The sequence below is a fragment of the Musa acuminata genome, unplaced genomic scaffold (genome assembly GCF_036884655.1).
Source record: "Musa acuminata AAA Group cultivar baxijiao unplaced genomic scaffold, Cavendish_Baxijiao_AAA HiC_scaffold_610, whole genome shotgun sequence".
In the NCBI taxonomy this organism is placed as follows: domain Eukaryota; kingdom Viridiplantae; phylum Streptophyta; class Magnoliopsida; order Zingiberales; family Musaceae; genus Musa; species Musa acuminata.
The window spans coordinates 1-15,479 of NW_027020849.1; the positions used below are offsets into that span (position 1 = coordinate 1).

General features: G+C 43.0%; 1 protein-coding gene and 1 pseudogene across 1 annotated transcript; both read right to left on the reverse strand.

The window, feature by feature from the left end:
* Nucleotides 1-5,947: 5,947 nt before the first annotated feature.
* LOC135662324 (NADH-ubiquinone oxidoreductase chain 4-like) lies at nucleotides 5,948-9,200 on the reverse strand (annotated as a pseudogene).
* An 849-nt stretch (nucleotides 9,201-10,049) lies between these two features.
* Nucleotides 10,050-13,067, reverse strand: LOC135662325 (NADH-ubiquinone oxidoreductase chain 4-like). The gene has a single exon (XM_065176642.1). The coding sequence runs from the start codon at nucleotides 10,885-10,887 to the stop codon at nucleotides 10,360-10,362; it is 528 nt and encodes a 175-aa protein (XP_065032714.1). The 5' UTR covers nucleotides 10,888-13,067; the 3' UTR covers nucleotides 10,050-10,359.
* Nucleotides 13,068-15,479: the final 2,412 nt, after the last annotated feature.

Consider the following 15,479-nt stretch of genomic DNA (forward strand, 5'->3'; position numbering starts at 1 on the left):
AAGAAACCAGTACTTTAGTTACCCTTTCAATAGGCTGGAGCTAGGCATGCTAGATCTACTAGGTTACTAACCGACCCTGTCCTGTGTTCATCGCCTCTTTCTTATTTCCATCTCTTCTTTTCTTGCCAGTCAATACAGTCGCCTTTTCCTGCGTTGCCTGTTCCATGCTCTTTATTCCACTCCTGCTTATATCTCATACCATACCTATCTTCTCATTAAGTATCTGATCTAGCTCCTGCTTATATCTCATACCATACCTATATCCTAATTCTGTTTCTTCTGTCATCCTATAATTGGAATTAGATTTGTGCGAGAACTCCCTGCCGCTCCTTGGTTGAAGCCTGGGTGGAAATTAGTCACATTCAGAAATTAGTCACAACAAGAATGCAACTATTGGTGCTCAGCCTGAAAGCAGGTATACTCAGAATGTCCCTAAGGAGTGGCCAAGCAACGGCGTAAGACGTTGGGCGGCAGCAACAACTATAGGTAATATAACTAGTTAGAAACAAGTCCTGTGTTCGGGAGCTAGTAGCAGCAGCCCTGTTTATCGTTTCCCTGCTTGTTAGCTTGGTATGCCAGACTGAAAGCACTAACTATCAGGAGTGGAGCTAGCAAGGGAGCTAGTAGAAAAGTAGGAATGTAACTCGGGAGTGACAGACTGAAACCAGTGCTATAGCCACTTCCTTTCTCCTATGAGAATGCCATTGAAAGCAGGTTGGGAATACCGAGTAGCCAGAGTGAAAAGAGACTGACTGTTCGAGTGAGAGTAGAATCTCATACCGGTAGTACTGGCTAAGTATACCTTGCTATCAAAAATCCCGTGTTTCGTAAAAAAAGAAGTCATTTCGGGTTCTCTATTAAGGGAAATCAGGGTGCTACCTTTTTTCCCGGGGCCAAGACACGTATAATGTGTTGCGGCAGGAGTTCCCGTGAACTTGTCATCAAAATAGACCTCGTTAGTAGGTAAAATGACCTTGCTATCAGGCAAGTAACTACGTAAGTTACGCGGCAGTGTTGTTTCACGGTAAAACGTGAAAAAAGAATATCCATCAGGTGCCTCAGGAAGGGAAATCCATTTACAACGAGGCAAGTAACTCCTAACCAAGCCGATCGCCAAGACACTACTAACCAAACAACGGCGCAAGACGTTGAGCGGTAGCAAAAGTAATATATATAACAAAGTTATTACAATAGATGTGTTCTGGGCGGAGGAGCCTGAGCTAAAACGGTAGCGAGCTAAAAGAGCGGTAGCGAGCCCTCACCAGTAGCAGCCACCAAGCAACTACAATACCCATTAGCGCTGAATTAGATTCAAATTGCAACTACCTTCCTTTTAGCGCCAAGTCCACTCAAATCAGCATTTCTTAACTCTGTCCTTGAATCAGGTAGGTGTACAAGGTTATATAAACTCAATTCCACTATAACAGATGTATTCTACTATGACAACACTCGCACAGAAAGATATAAATCCTTATCAAAGAAATGGCTTGTTCCGGCGAACTCTGTTAGTTCAGATACATTTAACAGATTTTCTTTTCTCTCTCTTGTGCGCCTATAAGATATAATGTGAAATGGGTATTTTCAGTATCTAATATTTTCTCCTCTTGCACATGGAGCATAGAAAGAATGATGTAAAGACACACAAGATAAGCAACTTAGGGGCTCGCTTAAAGGAGCTTAGCTTCATAAGTCAAGTCCAATAAGTCTGTCACTTAATATTGAGAGTCGACAATAACTTGAACATAAATAGATTCTAGGACAGAAGCGTTTGCTGCTTCATTCGATCCTACAAATTATTCTGTAGTAAGGTAACTTTTAGAAACAAACTGAACTTAAACTTGCTTCTTCTGCTTACTTTATAACTCCCGAAACAGGACTTGCGCTTAACTCGTAATAACGCCTTATGTGAGGTTCGCGTTCCTTTCTATTCTTGCTTTTGTATACGTTGCTTGTTGGTTCGTTGTTGGCGACGGGTCTCCTTCAGTTCTTGAAAAAGGAATGGACGATACTTTCATAAAACGACTTACTTATATACGGGGTCTATTTCTGTTCGTTCGACTTTAATCATATGACTCGAATTGCCAGGAATGCAGTGCAGGGTCAAAAGGGAATAATATCCGGCTTGCTTTGAAGCGCTAAGTAGTAAAGAATCTCTTTGTGTACCGTCCCAGTGTTGTAAGGAAAGTCAGAGAGATCAGAGGCATAAACAAGATATGTGGAAGAAGTAGGGACAAGCTACTACTCAAAAGGCAAAGAAGGCAAAAACAGGAATTGCTCTAATAACTGCTTCGTTAGCCGATGAAGACAGTACTTGCTCAACACCGAGATATAGTCAACACCGATAAATAAAAGAAGCTCCATATTAATAGCCCTCCAGTTCTGCCGTACTCTAAATTCTTCCCCTTTCCAACCTTTGCTTTGCTTTCCGAGTCTTTGCTTTGCATGCTTGGCTTGACCTTGTAGTGGTCCAAAGAATTGAGTGAGAGTGCTTGGTGGCTGGAGTGACTAATGAAGTAAGGCTCAGCTACCTATAGAGAATATACTTTAGGTTGTATTAATCTAATTGAATATAATATGGAATTTCATCCAGAAAAGAGAGAATCAAAGCAAGGACAGTAAGACCTATAGCCAGGCAGGACAGCTTTGAGTAAGCAGTTACAGTATTAAAGTCAGAAGCGGGAGACCTAGATACGGTAGAGCAAGGTTCTAGGCCAACAGCTAAAGAATGCGATAAGTGCAGCTCGGTTTGAATCAATAGATGGGCCGTTTTGAGTGGAAGTCTAATTTGTGAGCTTCGTGCCTATTGCCTTCACCTATAAGTTTCCCGCTCCTGTCCACCGCCCTCCGTAGTTCGTTGGTCTTCCGATCCGCGCTTTAATGCTAGTAGGGACTTGGCGCTTAGCGGGTTGTACCGTTGTTTGCCTTGTGCACACTACACTGGTTCAATTCCTTTATGCCTTGCTTTCATCCTGTGTTTCAACGGCCATTTCTATAATATTATCGAGTTCTTTATTAGCGAAAAGCAGTCCTAAAAGCAGAGTGGTTTTTCTATTTGAACGACGGAGCTCTTGTTTGGGTGTGAAGTAACATCTTTCTTTCTGAGTTTCCGGTTAGAGTATGCCATTCCACTAATGTTCCCCAGCTACGTATTCCTGTAGTCACTACCCCAACCTAGTTCTATTTCTCTGTTTATTAATGAAGTTTGAATTGAGCACTGCAACGGGACTTTCACTATACCAATAACAAGAGTCGAACCTGGGCATACGAGAATAACCCTAGCGCTTCATGGAATAAGTCAGTCAAGAATGATAGGCAGTCGGTTTCGTTTGATAGCAGGATGCCAGGAACAAGTCTGGGCTTAATCGTTTTTACGAGGAATAAGAATATAGTAGTTATTAAATAAAGAACGGAAGGCGCGAGCCTAAGCCAGTAAAGCATGGGAACAGATTGGATATCGGGAGTAATTGTTTGAAACCTAGAACATGGGAATGAAAGAAGGGATAGTCATTCCACTGGGGAATGAAAGAAGGGATAGTCATTCCACTGGTGCCTATGAGCCCTACTATCCTTGGTCAGCTCTGTTACTCCCCTATCTAACTCTGAAACTGCTTTCCCCACATCCTTACTTGTTAGTTAAAGAATACTACTACAGTAACTAACTCTTGCTTACTTTCTAACACTATAAGCCTGTGCTTACTTGCCTTTAAGCGCTAAGTCAATCAGTTGCACCCGGTTAGTTCCTGTATTCCGCTAAGGCTAAAGGTAAAGTTGTGGAATTATTAGTTGACTCATTCTGTTTTCGTGTTAGTATATAGGCTAAAGAGAAAGTTGTGGAAATGTCGGTTATTCAAGTGGAGTCTTGTTGAGAGTGCTAGTACCGTTGACTGTGCTGTCGGTTTCACAATTCCTGTATTTTGGAGCTATAAACTCGGAATTGAGCTCATACTTAGCACTTCCGATCCAGTAGAATACGAATGCAGCTTTTTTTCTTTTCTTTGCTGATTTCTCTATCAATGAAATTGACCATGTTGCACTAAGTTACCTACGGATGTATGCATGCAGTCCGGGAACACTTTGGGGTGAACACCCATCCGAACAAGTAGAGTCAATAGTGAAGCAATTAGGCCTACCATTTAGCAAAAACCGAATCCCAAACTAGTGCTCTCCGAACCAAGCTAGATAGTCTCCTATCACTAGGCTCACCAATCAATCTGAACTGAGATTATGATTTATTATTCTTACATATTAATAGATCTTAAAAGAGCCAAGCTTAGACTAATGTTGCGCGGCAGCAACCAATAGATAGTTATAACAAGTTAGAAACAAGTTATGTGTTCGGGTGCTGAAAGCCATGAGTTCCCATATTCCATATTAGCGGTGGGCTTACACCTCGCCCAACCGAATCTAAGCCCTTTGAAGCGCCAGTAGTTGTTGCTGTGGCCACACCAACCCTTTAGTTCCACTCGCTCCTTACTTATTTATATAGAACCTCCGGGCAAAGTAAACCTATTCTGTAGAGGCAGAGTAAGCTAACCTTAAGGAGTCGGGGGAGCCCTCAACTTGAGAAATCTCTGTGCGTGACGTGAGTAGGAATCCTAGAGAAGATAGATCGATTGAGACTAACTACCGTTCTAAGATATCTGCAGCGAGCAGCTGAAACTAAGGTAAGCTCTGAATGAAGGCCCGAAACTAAGGTAAGCTCTGAATGAAGGCCCTAAGAGTTGATCGTGTCATGTGCAATGTCCATCAATGCTGGTTCATTAATGTCCATTGAATTAGACTCCTTCTCCCTTCCCTAATACGAAAAAGAACTGAAAGAGAAAACTAGAAACTCACTCTCGTATGGCTAGAGCCCTGGGCGGGTTATTTTCCCTGTTGTTCTGTTCCCGCCACGATAAAGACGCACGGAAGAGGTATGCCCTGTAGAGGATCCGTTGAGAGTGTGAGTTGAAGACCTGATTGATAGATATAACAGCGCTACCGCTATACATTAGTAGTTGCTTGGTGGCTTGAAATACAGGTAAGTGTTAGAGTTTGCTCCTAGCGCCTAACTCAATTTGGTCTTTCGCTTTTGCAGGATCTATAGAGATATTATGAGTCCTCCGTCCCGGATTCCCTCGCCTAGGACATCTGGGTTCACCGGTACTACCAAAGAGTCTCATGCTGACGTTACTGTGACTGATATATCTCCGACCACGAAGACCCCAGTCGTGCTTCTGGTTTCCATTCCATAGAAATATAGAGGACAACTTCTCGTGCTCTGCCATAAGAACTTGGAGTCCATATCAAGGTTAAGGTAAGGTAACGCTGTGATTCTTGCTCAAAAACGGACCGAACGCGTTCGAGTTATTGGCTCGTCCAAACCTGCTGCATTAATGAGTCGCTCATTCAACTGTGCCTCGGAGACAGGGTCGAGAAAGTGCCATGCATGGTTGCCCCCTGTGCTTTCTTCCCTTTATCTCGGTCCCACCCGGGCTCTTCTGTGGTAAGGAGAAAAAAGTAGACTTCTGAAACCTTCTGTGGTAAGGAGAAAAAAGTAGACTTCTGCAACGGGCTATGCCACCCATTACTTATGAGGGAAGTCGCATCCGTCCCATCGCAAGCACCTACAATGTAATGATCACATTTGTTAACCCTATTCATTTTGGTAGTTCAACGTACGGTCGCCCCTCCAACAAGAAAAGGTAGAAAAAAGGAAACTTCTCTTCCATTGGGATCGGAGAATTTATGTAGGAAATCAGGTTTGCAATTTCCAGAAACCACACGATTATATAGAAATAGGGAATACGCTGCGCCTAATATCATCCCAAGCGCTGCTAATGTGGCAACTAAGCTATTTCTTTGGAAAGCTCCTACTGAGATTGAGAATTCCCCGATAAAGCTGCTAGTGCCAGGTGAACTCATATTAGCCAAAGTGGAAGAGAGGGAAATGGTAGGGAGATTCGGCATGGTGCTCACTAAACCTCCATAATATCTAGCAAGTCGAGTCTTATGTCGGTCATATAGAACACCAACACATAGAAAAAGGGCTGGAGGAACCAGTCCATGACTTGACATCGGTAGAATGCTACCTCCAATTCCCTGTATGTTCGATAGAGCCAATTATTCCCCTTGAGTACTAAGATTACCCCCCGAACCGTACAAGAAAGTGAAAACCTATCATACGGCTTTCTAACTAAACGGATTTAGCTGGTCGTTCCGCTCTGTGGGATCGAGAGTTGTATAAGAGATCTCGTGTTGCGCGGCAGGGCCGCTAGTTTGACTGTTAGAACTTGTTAGAACCGCCAAGCTACTAATTTCTTCCAATTAGAAATGAGTCCTTTCCCAGCCAATTAGAAAAGAGTACTTCACCTGGGGAGCAAAGTGTTGAGTGAAGCATCTTTATCCCCGTGTGGCGGTTATAGAGTATAACATTGACGACCCATACCCAAACTCTATCTTCCTTATCAGTGAACCGGAACACTGTGCATAGGTACTATTCGGCGAGGACGAGACGACATGACATACTATGAGAACGTAAAGAAGTTCTGCCCTTATTCGGATCTACTATGGAAAGTGCCTGAAATCCAAGGTGACACACGAGCTCCCGTTCTGCGGCGTGGTGGCAGGACCACTAGTGGATTGGCTCTGGGTTTAGGTAGTGTGAAATCTTTAGGGTTCATTAAAAGAAATAGGCCCCTTCCCTTCTGCCAAGTTGATTAGAAGGCGCTTTCCGTTCGGAGGTACCTCGGAGCAAAGGGTTAGGAAGGTAGTATGGGCCCTCTGACTTCCAGCACAGTGTTGTGTGCGACTCCCGTGAAGCAAATGAAGGGAAGCTCGAAGGAAGAGCTTTCTCCGCTAGCGGCTTATGTAGTGGTCGGCATTCCTACGTGCTCCAACGGCCACTCACTTGAGATGAGATTAAGGAGCTGAAAGCCTTAGGAAAGAGTCGTGACGAAGGTAACTGGTGGTTTATTGATGGATTCCGTGGTAGTCTCTGCCTCCCGTAAACTAAATCAATATCAACAACATGTCGTGACGGCCGACAACTAACCTAAATATAATGAACTGGAATTATACCTACTATAGGCTCTAGTACTTGGTTGACTTCTAGCTTCTATGGTTAGTTGCCCTGTTGCTTTGGTTTAGTTTGAGTTTGTATTGTACGGAATTTCACACACGCCGCCGAGCAAGCCCTTCTTCCTTTGGCCTGGGAAAAGCTGCGAACTCTAGAAGCAAGGAAAGGAGCTTTTAAAGAAAAGAGGAAAGCAAGGGTCCGAAGGAGCTTTTAAAGAAAAGAGGAATTATTGAGGTATTTATCTGTCCCCCCGCCACGAAACTGACCCACGGCACACTGGCGCCCATTCGCTTCGCCCGTGGGAAGGCAAGTGAAGTGAAAGAGACCGCTGCGGAGTGGAGAAGCCGCGACACGAAGTACCTAACTGCTCTGTGGGCTGGATCTCGCTGGTGCCACCTAAATTGTAGGTAGGTTACGGATGTGTTACATTTGGAGTTGTCGTTCGTGCACCTGTCCCCAATAGAAGAATGAGTTATTCCTTCCACTGCTGATCATGGCCTTACCACTTGGTCCCCGCTGGCTATCGTGGGATTCGAGGAGCTAACGTTTGCGCTGCGCGTTCCCGCAGGACACATGTTAGCTGTAGGAAGTATGGTTACGAAAGTGACTTCGGTTTAGCCAGTTCAGGCTCAACTCCTCGCTTTATGTTAGCGGACCTACTGGTCGGGTCGTGGCAGAGCGATCTTTCTTTCAGTGTGGGACGATGCCGGGGAATGCTTAGAGGCGGCAGAGCAACACTCAGAAATTGGCCCTCCATGAGATGAGCCCAGTGCATTGGACCGATGGATAAGAGAAATGAGCTGGCCTGCGGCACTATACATACGATGTGGACTCCAGAAGTTAAGATACATATCGAATTATTGAAGATGGATCCATAATAGATAGATAGATTGTCTCATCAATGGATAGAAATGTGGGAAGAACCTTAGGATTGCCCTCTTTCTTCTCTATCGCAGCTGACTTAAGTGCAGAACCTTAGGATTGCCCTCTTTCTTCTCTATCGATTCCTACTCTTTCGATCTATCAGAACGGATCAGGCCATCTATCTATTAAGAGATTGAAAAATGAAGTGAATCTCGCTAGATTGAAAAATGAAGTGAATCTCTTCGTTCATTTCCGCCACAATAAGAAGGAAGCGAAGCTTGTTAATGAGCTAGAAGCGCTCGCTTCGCCGTGCCCAACTATTATTATTCCCTTGCCTTGCTTGTGGGAAAAAGGAAAGTCAACTGAAAGATGAGATTAATTAGGACTTTGTATAGCCGGTGCTGTTGCTGTATGCGCGTAGGGCCGTCCCCTCTTCCCGTCCTTTTTGGCACAGCCGGCTGTGTTATGCTGATGCCTCGAATCGACGCTTTAGTTGCGACATGCTATGTTTTCTCCCCTATTGCTAGTAGGTTGATGGGTCGCAAGCCCGGCACACATGTTTTGGTCTTGCTTGTGTGTCTATAAAAGAAAATAGGTGACCTAACGGCCGCCGCCCGACTAGACATACCAATAGTAACCAGATTCATATGGGCAACCGGGGAGTAGGCAATGATCTTCTTAAGATCGATCTGTCTTGAAGTGGTCGAGGGAGTATATATTATAGCAATAGCACTAGGAGTATAAATGAAAGGAGTGGAATAAAGTGTAGCTTCGGGAAACATGGGTATTGAAAATCTTAGAAATCCGTGGGTTCCCAATTTTAAAGGAATTCCTGCCAAGATTACGGATCCAGCCGTAGGTGCCTCTACATGGGCTTCGGGTAACCAAATATGAACTGGTACCATAGGAACTTTGACGGCGAAAGACGCGAAAGAAGCAATCCATAGAAGAATTTGGCGCCGCTCACTAAATGATGTGGTTAATAAGATAAGTAAATCTGTAGTTCCTGTTTGGAGAAGAATCAACGGAATAGCTAATAGCATAAAAACGGATCCAAGTAAAGTATATAGGAAAAAAAGATATGCTGCCTTGATCTTTCTTTGTCTCGAACCCCAGACACCTATAATAATAGTAGAGTAAGGGGTGGCCCCAAAGCGGAATTGACCTTACCGGGTTGGTCGAAGCTCCTGTGGGTAGCCAATCCCTTCTCAGAGAACCGTACGTGAGACTTCCGCATCATACGGCTCCGTCCCGAGCTTCCGTCTGAGGCCCTTGTCATTAGACCAAACTCTGTTATGCTTGTCTTTTCTGCCTTGACTCTAGAATCTTTTGCTTCTTTGGGTGATGGCGAACAATGCAGCTTGCAGAGTAGGAGATGCCTGCGCCCGAAAGAACCGCTCACTAGCTTGCCGGACTAGTTTTAGTGGGCCCGACCAGAAACCTAGCCTTTCGAAACCGCCAGTCTTCCAAATAAAGAAGAGAAATTGGCTTATGGGAAGACTTATTAAGTGCTGCTGCTTGTAGAGCACATGTAACGCACAGTAGAGTTGCTCACGCTGCGGATCTAGAAATCTATGGAGAGTTCCAACCAAGAAAGTGTGTACTGATTTAGAACCAATAAAGTGAGTACTGATTTAGGTTAAAGTAATTGCCTTATGGTTCCGACTGACTGCCTTTACGCAACAACTACTACTGTGATGTGAGCTGAGCGGTGAAATTGGTTTGATCTTTCTGGCCTCCACTTGTATAGAGATGCATGCACGCTCTTTAGTAGGATCTTCATCATGAGTTTAGTACAGCACCTTAGATTCTCGAACCCTCTGCCGAGCTCTACCCTGCCAGCATTATCTCTTTTTTTTGATGAAGTGGGCCAAAGAAATGTCTCCACCTGCTCTGCTGCCAACTGTATTTATTCGGAATTATACGGAACGGCTCCCCTCTGTATGTTTTAGCAACTTATCCTAAGGTATCCTCGCCAAGAGCTCCACGGACAGAGGAAGCAACCTGCCTGCTGTGGCGGGCGTGTTTCATAAGCAATAAGACCTGAACGATTATCCCTATCCTCGGTAGCTTACGAGTTTACGTCCATCCCTGGTCGGATACTGTTTCCTATCAAGATTGATTCTCCCTTGTAGCCGTTACCCGAATTCGCGCAAGTGTGTTTACACCCCCCTGACTTGACGAGGAATCCATTCTCGCGAACAAACACATCCCCTAAACACACCTAGGAGCACCCCTTCCTGCATATCCATACAAGACCCGAGTAGGCGGGTCGAGGTCCTACGAGTTACCAACTAAGTACCCGGAAATCCAAAAAGATGTGTGGTTCGGTGGTTCGACCAGAAATGCTATGCTTACGCACAAGACTACCCCTCTTCCCGAAAGCTTCGCGGGGACCTTTACCACTTTACGACGACGGAGGACCGCCCATAGAGGGTTTACTGCACAAGGCCCCTGCAGAGGAAAAGCTTTCTCCCAGCGAATAGAAGATGCTTAGCTCCGCACAACATAGGGATTAGCACACTTTCGGAAAGAACATAGAATAGTAGAGGATCCAGCATGCAGGACACGGCGATCATTAGAAATTCACGAATTAGAAATGATATAATATATTCTTTACCAAAATGTCTTATACTAGACCAACCCACTGAAATGCAAATAGGGATAAGTAATGTCGTCAATATCACGAAGAATAATGAAAGACCGTCTATACCAATATAATAATGGATGTTTTCATAAGGAAGCCATCGAAGCCTTTCCACAAATTGAGATTTGGCCGTAGAAGGATCGAATTGTATCCGAAGAACAGGGGGATACAAAAAAGTAATAAGAGAAGCGCACAGACCAATCAAGCGTATCGGTCGTATTCTTGAATTGGGAATCAAAAGAGGAGTTATGCTTCCTAGCACAGGACACAGAATAAGACCACTTAGATTTAGATCGGAATAACTGATATGTTCTAACATAGAGGAGAATCAAACATGAAAAAGAGTTGTTGACAACAGTAGAAAGATATAGCAGCTTAGAATGAAAAAACACACTATAGGGGTTTTTTGGATGGGAAAGTCAGCTGAAACTAAACACCGTTATGCTGAAATTGCTAAGAGGGTTAGGTTAACCTCTCGCCTAGTTAGATGTAAAGTAATCAGGCTACACTGCCCAGAATTAAGAAGTAGTGGGGCCCTGCCAAAGTATGCACGCACCTTCTTACTTGGAATATAGAATATCTTATTTGACTCTATAATAACTCTATTAATATCTATAATAACTCTATTAATATCTATAATAACTCTATTAATATCTTTCTATAATAACTCTATTAATATCTTATTTGACTCTATAATAACTCTATAAGATTTATCGACTCTATAATAACTCTATTCTATAAGATTTCTCTATTAGATTAGTAGAACTCTATAAGATTTATATAATATATTAAGCAATGTCCTGTTTTGTTGTTGAGCACCCATCTTAAGGCCCAATCGGCATCAGTAGTATCACGGAACCCTAAAGAGGACGATGACGGAAAAACTAAGGCTCGAGAAAAGCTTACTATATATCTAAGAATCCGATGAACAGCTTTAACTAAGAATCCTATAAACAGCGGAAAGGTGAACTAACCGAGGGCGCTGCTATGAAAGGCTTACTATCTATCTTTATGAAAGGCTTACTATCTATCTTTATTAGGAAGAGCCAAGGCAATATATGGGCGAGAGATCTAAAGAGAAACTCAACAGCGTCGGATCAGATAATGGTGAGCCATCAGTAATTAGGAGTTTAACGTTAAGCTCAAAGGGAGTGTCAACAGTCTTCTCATCCTGGAGTTTCGCTCTTTTGAGAAAGTCATTACCTTATTAGATCTGAGATACCAAATATCCACGAGGAGAATGTGCTACCTCCCAGACTAACTAACAAGAAAACACGCCGGCTTCATCCTTAAGAGCAAACGCATTCGTGGGAGAAGGAAGGTTTCTTTCGAAAGGAAAGGAAGCAGAACAAAGAGAAACTAATGCCAAAGTAAACAGAACAGAGCAAGCAACACCAAGGAATGAACACGCAAGAAAGAAAGTCACTAATGAGTTGAAAGAGCCAGATTCTGGGTAGGCATGGTAAGAAAGAGAATCCTCAGTTCTTCCCCGGCTTATGATCTTTATTAGGATTTCTCTAAGGTCTTCCCCGGCTTATGGTCTTTCTTCCTCAACTGCTCTTGAAACAACTTCTTTTCTTTTTCTTAATCCTTATCCTTCTCTTTTGCTTCTCAAACTACTACACTTTCTTTCCTTCTTAAATAAGTATATGGTTGATTCTCCTACTCGCTGATTGATTGGGAGTCTTCAAAGGGATAGTTAGCTTTAAGATCCAAGTCTACTGTTTCTTCTTTTTATACTGCCCCGGCCTCTCCTATGGCAATAAATACTGATTCAACCAGGGCAACTGTAAACTAATCAGGACTAGATCTCTCCCTCTTCTAAGGAAATACCATCTCATTTGGCCTGGCCTCTACTTCTTACGAAACTGCTTCCCTACTTGATACTGCCTATAGATACGATGAAACAAGGGGCTAAGCAACGGATAGACAAGACGACAAGAAGACAAGACGACAAGCTTAGTAGTAAGGTAGAAAACCACTTAAGCAGGTAAGAGATCTAGCGCATTAGATACATTAGATACTAGGGGAGCGGGTACAGGATAAGAAACATAAGTGAGATATAAAGCAGTTGGGTAACTCACTTCTATACATGGTGCCAAAGTAGAGGTGTTTCGGGAAGGTAAGGTTAATTAATTACTGGAGAAGAAAGGGCAGTTGACAAAACTAGAGAATTAGCCGAGGAGGCGAACACAGGTGTCGCTAAAGGGCCGCTAATGTTTTGACTGATCTTTCCCCAATACTGACGCTCTACAGACAAAGTCTAATAAAATCTATATAACTTGATTAAGGGCCAAGCAGACAAGTAGTAAGGAAACTCATAGTGTGGAATTCTTAGTTTTCATAGCCCTAGCTAGGTTGGTTCAGAGCATAAGTAGATTAGCCTCATTCAGTTATTAAAGATGAAAAGGTATCTCCTAGGCTAAAACAAGCAACTACTGTAGTATAACCTAGTAAGAAACCCTATCAGAATTGACCTGAATGCTTTACTTCCTAACTAAACTCTTAACAGTAAGGGCTATCCGAACTCTCCTCTTCAATGTCAACTCTGATTTCCCCTCTCAGTCAGGAGGAATTCACTAAAGAGAATCATGAGCCATAGGGGTTTAATGTAAGCAGTTAACATACCTCCTTCACTCCTGTACCAATACTATAGTCAATCCGGCTTCGGGGGTTGTGTCTTGGATTCTTGCTTGGTGGTTCAAGTCTTCTATTCTAGTCGTGTTCCGCCCCTGTGTTCTGTCCTAGTAGTTACCTTATACTGATATTCCTATGAAGTCTCATAACCTAGGGTATTAGTCTTAGAGCTAGAGCCCCTCGTACAAGAATTCAAGCTAGGAGCAGGAGGCTATAGAGCTAACAAGCAAGAGTGGAGTTAATGAGTAACAGATCGAGAATGTTCCTCTTTAGTAAGAATAAGTCCAATAAGCAAGGCTCGGGCTACTATAGTGAATTCTGGATTATGAAATTCCTTCTTCTGAGTTCGATTCTTCTGTTGATGTTGAATTCCTTTATAGTTACATTTTTTGGGGCAGTGTTCAATTCCCTACTCCTTCCCTAGAGATATAGCGTTGTTATCACTAGTTTGATTCTGGATTATATTTCTAAAGAACAAGTATTATAAGCAGTCGTTATAATTTGATAGACAGGAAAGGAAGGCGCTAACTAAGGCATGTAAGGCAGGGGCGTTGAACAAGTAAGGCTTTTGGACAACTCAAGACAATTCTTAGCTGCGACTCTATATCCTATTACTAAATTCTGTATTTACTACTCGGGAACAGTAGTTCAATTCCTCTGGGCATTCACCTATTCTTATATTACAGGGTTTAGTTCTTATCTCTCATTCCTCCTACCATTCCTTTACTACTTTCTTTCGTTCTTACTAAAACTATAAGTCTGACCACTACAACTATTGGTCTTCTACTGACCTAGATCAGACTCCTAGCCAGGGTGTTAGGAACAATATAGAGAATGCAAGCGGTGTGGGGGTTTCATAATTCTATAAGTGAGTTACAGACTGGGGGACAGGGGTGTAATACTGGCTTTGTGCATTAAAGAGCAAGACTTTTACTAAGGAGTGTCAGACTGAAAGTACTTTTCACAGCAAACTTATCCGATGCGGGTGTTAAGAAGCGAGATCTGGAGTTTTTGTTTACAAGCCAAGGCTTTAAGGCAGTAGCTTCAATCTAATCAGTCATAGTGAAATCCTTGTTATTGTTAGCTCAATTCCAAGTTTACAGTGAAAGCTACTAGGTATGTATAGGTCGCGTTTCCGTCTTTCTTTTTTGCATTTCATCCTTTCTTCCTGGGGTAATTCACTGACTTGCTTGTTCGATCCCCGGGTTCCAGTTTCTCCTTAAATGACTTATTCCTGTGTGAGAGTGTGAATCTACAACTTGTAAGTCGTTTTCAGTCTTGTTTACAGTGTTTTCATCCTTTTCTTATAGGTAGTAACTACATTCTTAGAAGCAGTAGCGCTAGCCTCTCTCTTCTATCAATGCCTCAGAGTTATGCCTGGATTCTTTGACTGGTTACCATAGGAGTAGTGGTAAGTAAACTATATGTATTATTACCAGAGTAGCGGTAAAGTAGTTGCTTGCTGTTAAGTGTTACAAGAGGGGCCCCATAACACTACTTGCTTGCCTTAATTGAAGCTAGCAACATGGAAGCTCTGACACAGTGAGCCCTTCCTTTTTCCCTATAGATGGTCAAGGTAGTAGCTTCAGTAACAGCTCTTGCACCCGGGAATAGGCAAGGAGTATGCCCACAGCGAATCGAACGTATATGTTATCTTCCAAATCCTAAAATGAGGTAAGAAGAGGGGAAAGCCCTATTAATATACTTACTGCTGCAAGTCCTTTCGTCGTCGCCCTCGCCAACCCTAGTGCAACTAAAAAGCAAGAATTGACCTCTATATAGCTAACCTAGTGCTGTTTCTCTAAAGTGAGAATTCCACTCCTCCTCGCCAACCCAGTGCTTTTAGATGAAAGTGAGAATTCCACTCTAAAGTAGGAAACTTGTACACAGAAGAATGACAGTAAAAAGGTTTGAATTGAAATTAGCCAGAAGTATAATAGAAGCAGAGCGGGTAAGAGGTATAATAGAAGCAGAGCGGGTAACTCACCAGAAGAGGGTAACTGCGCTCTCCACTCTTAAGTGTGAATTGAATGGAACTCCGCGTAGTAAGAAATAGAAGAATTCGGCAGGTCTGATAGATCTTAGTAACACTTATGTGCCCTTTCTAGCCGTGCCCCCTTCATTGAATAATAGAATGAACTTCACTACGCCCCCCAACGCCTCATTTTGTAATAGAAGAAGTCCGCTGGAAATAAAGAATGAACCTTGAAAGTCAGAGTAGAGGAATGAGGTTGGTTTCAGCTTTCAAGTAATAAGAACAGGTACGGTACGATA

Coding starts and splice junctions, on each gene's coding strand:
- LOC135662325 (XM_065176642.1), bottom strand. CDS start 10,887: ATGTTAGAACATATCAGTTATTCCGATCTAAATCTAAGTGGTCTTATT.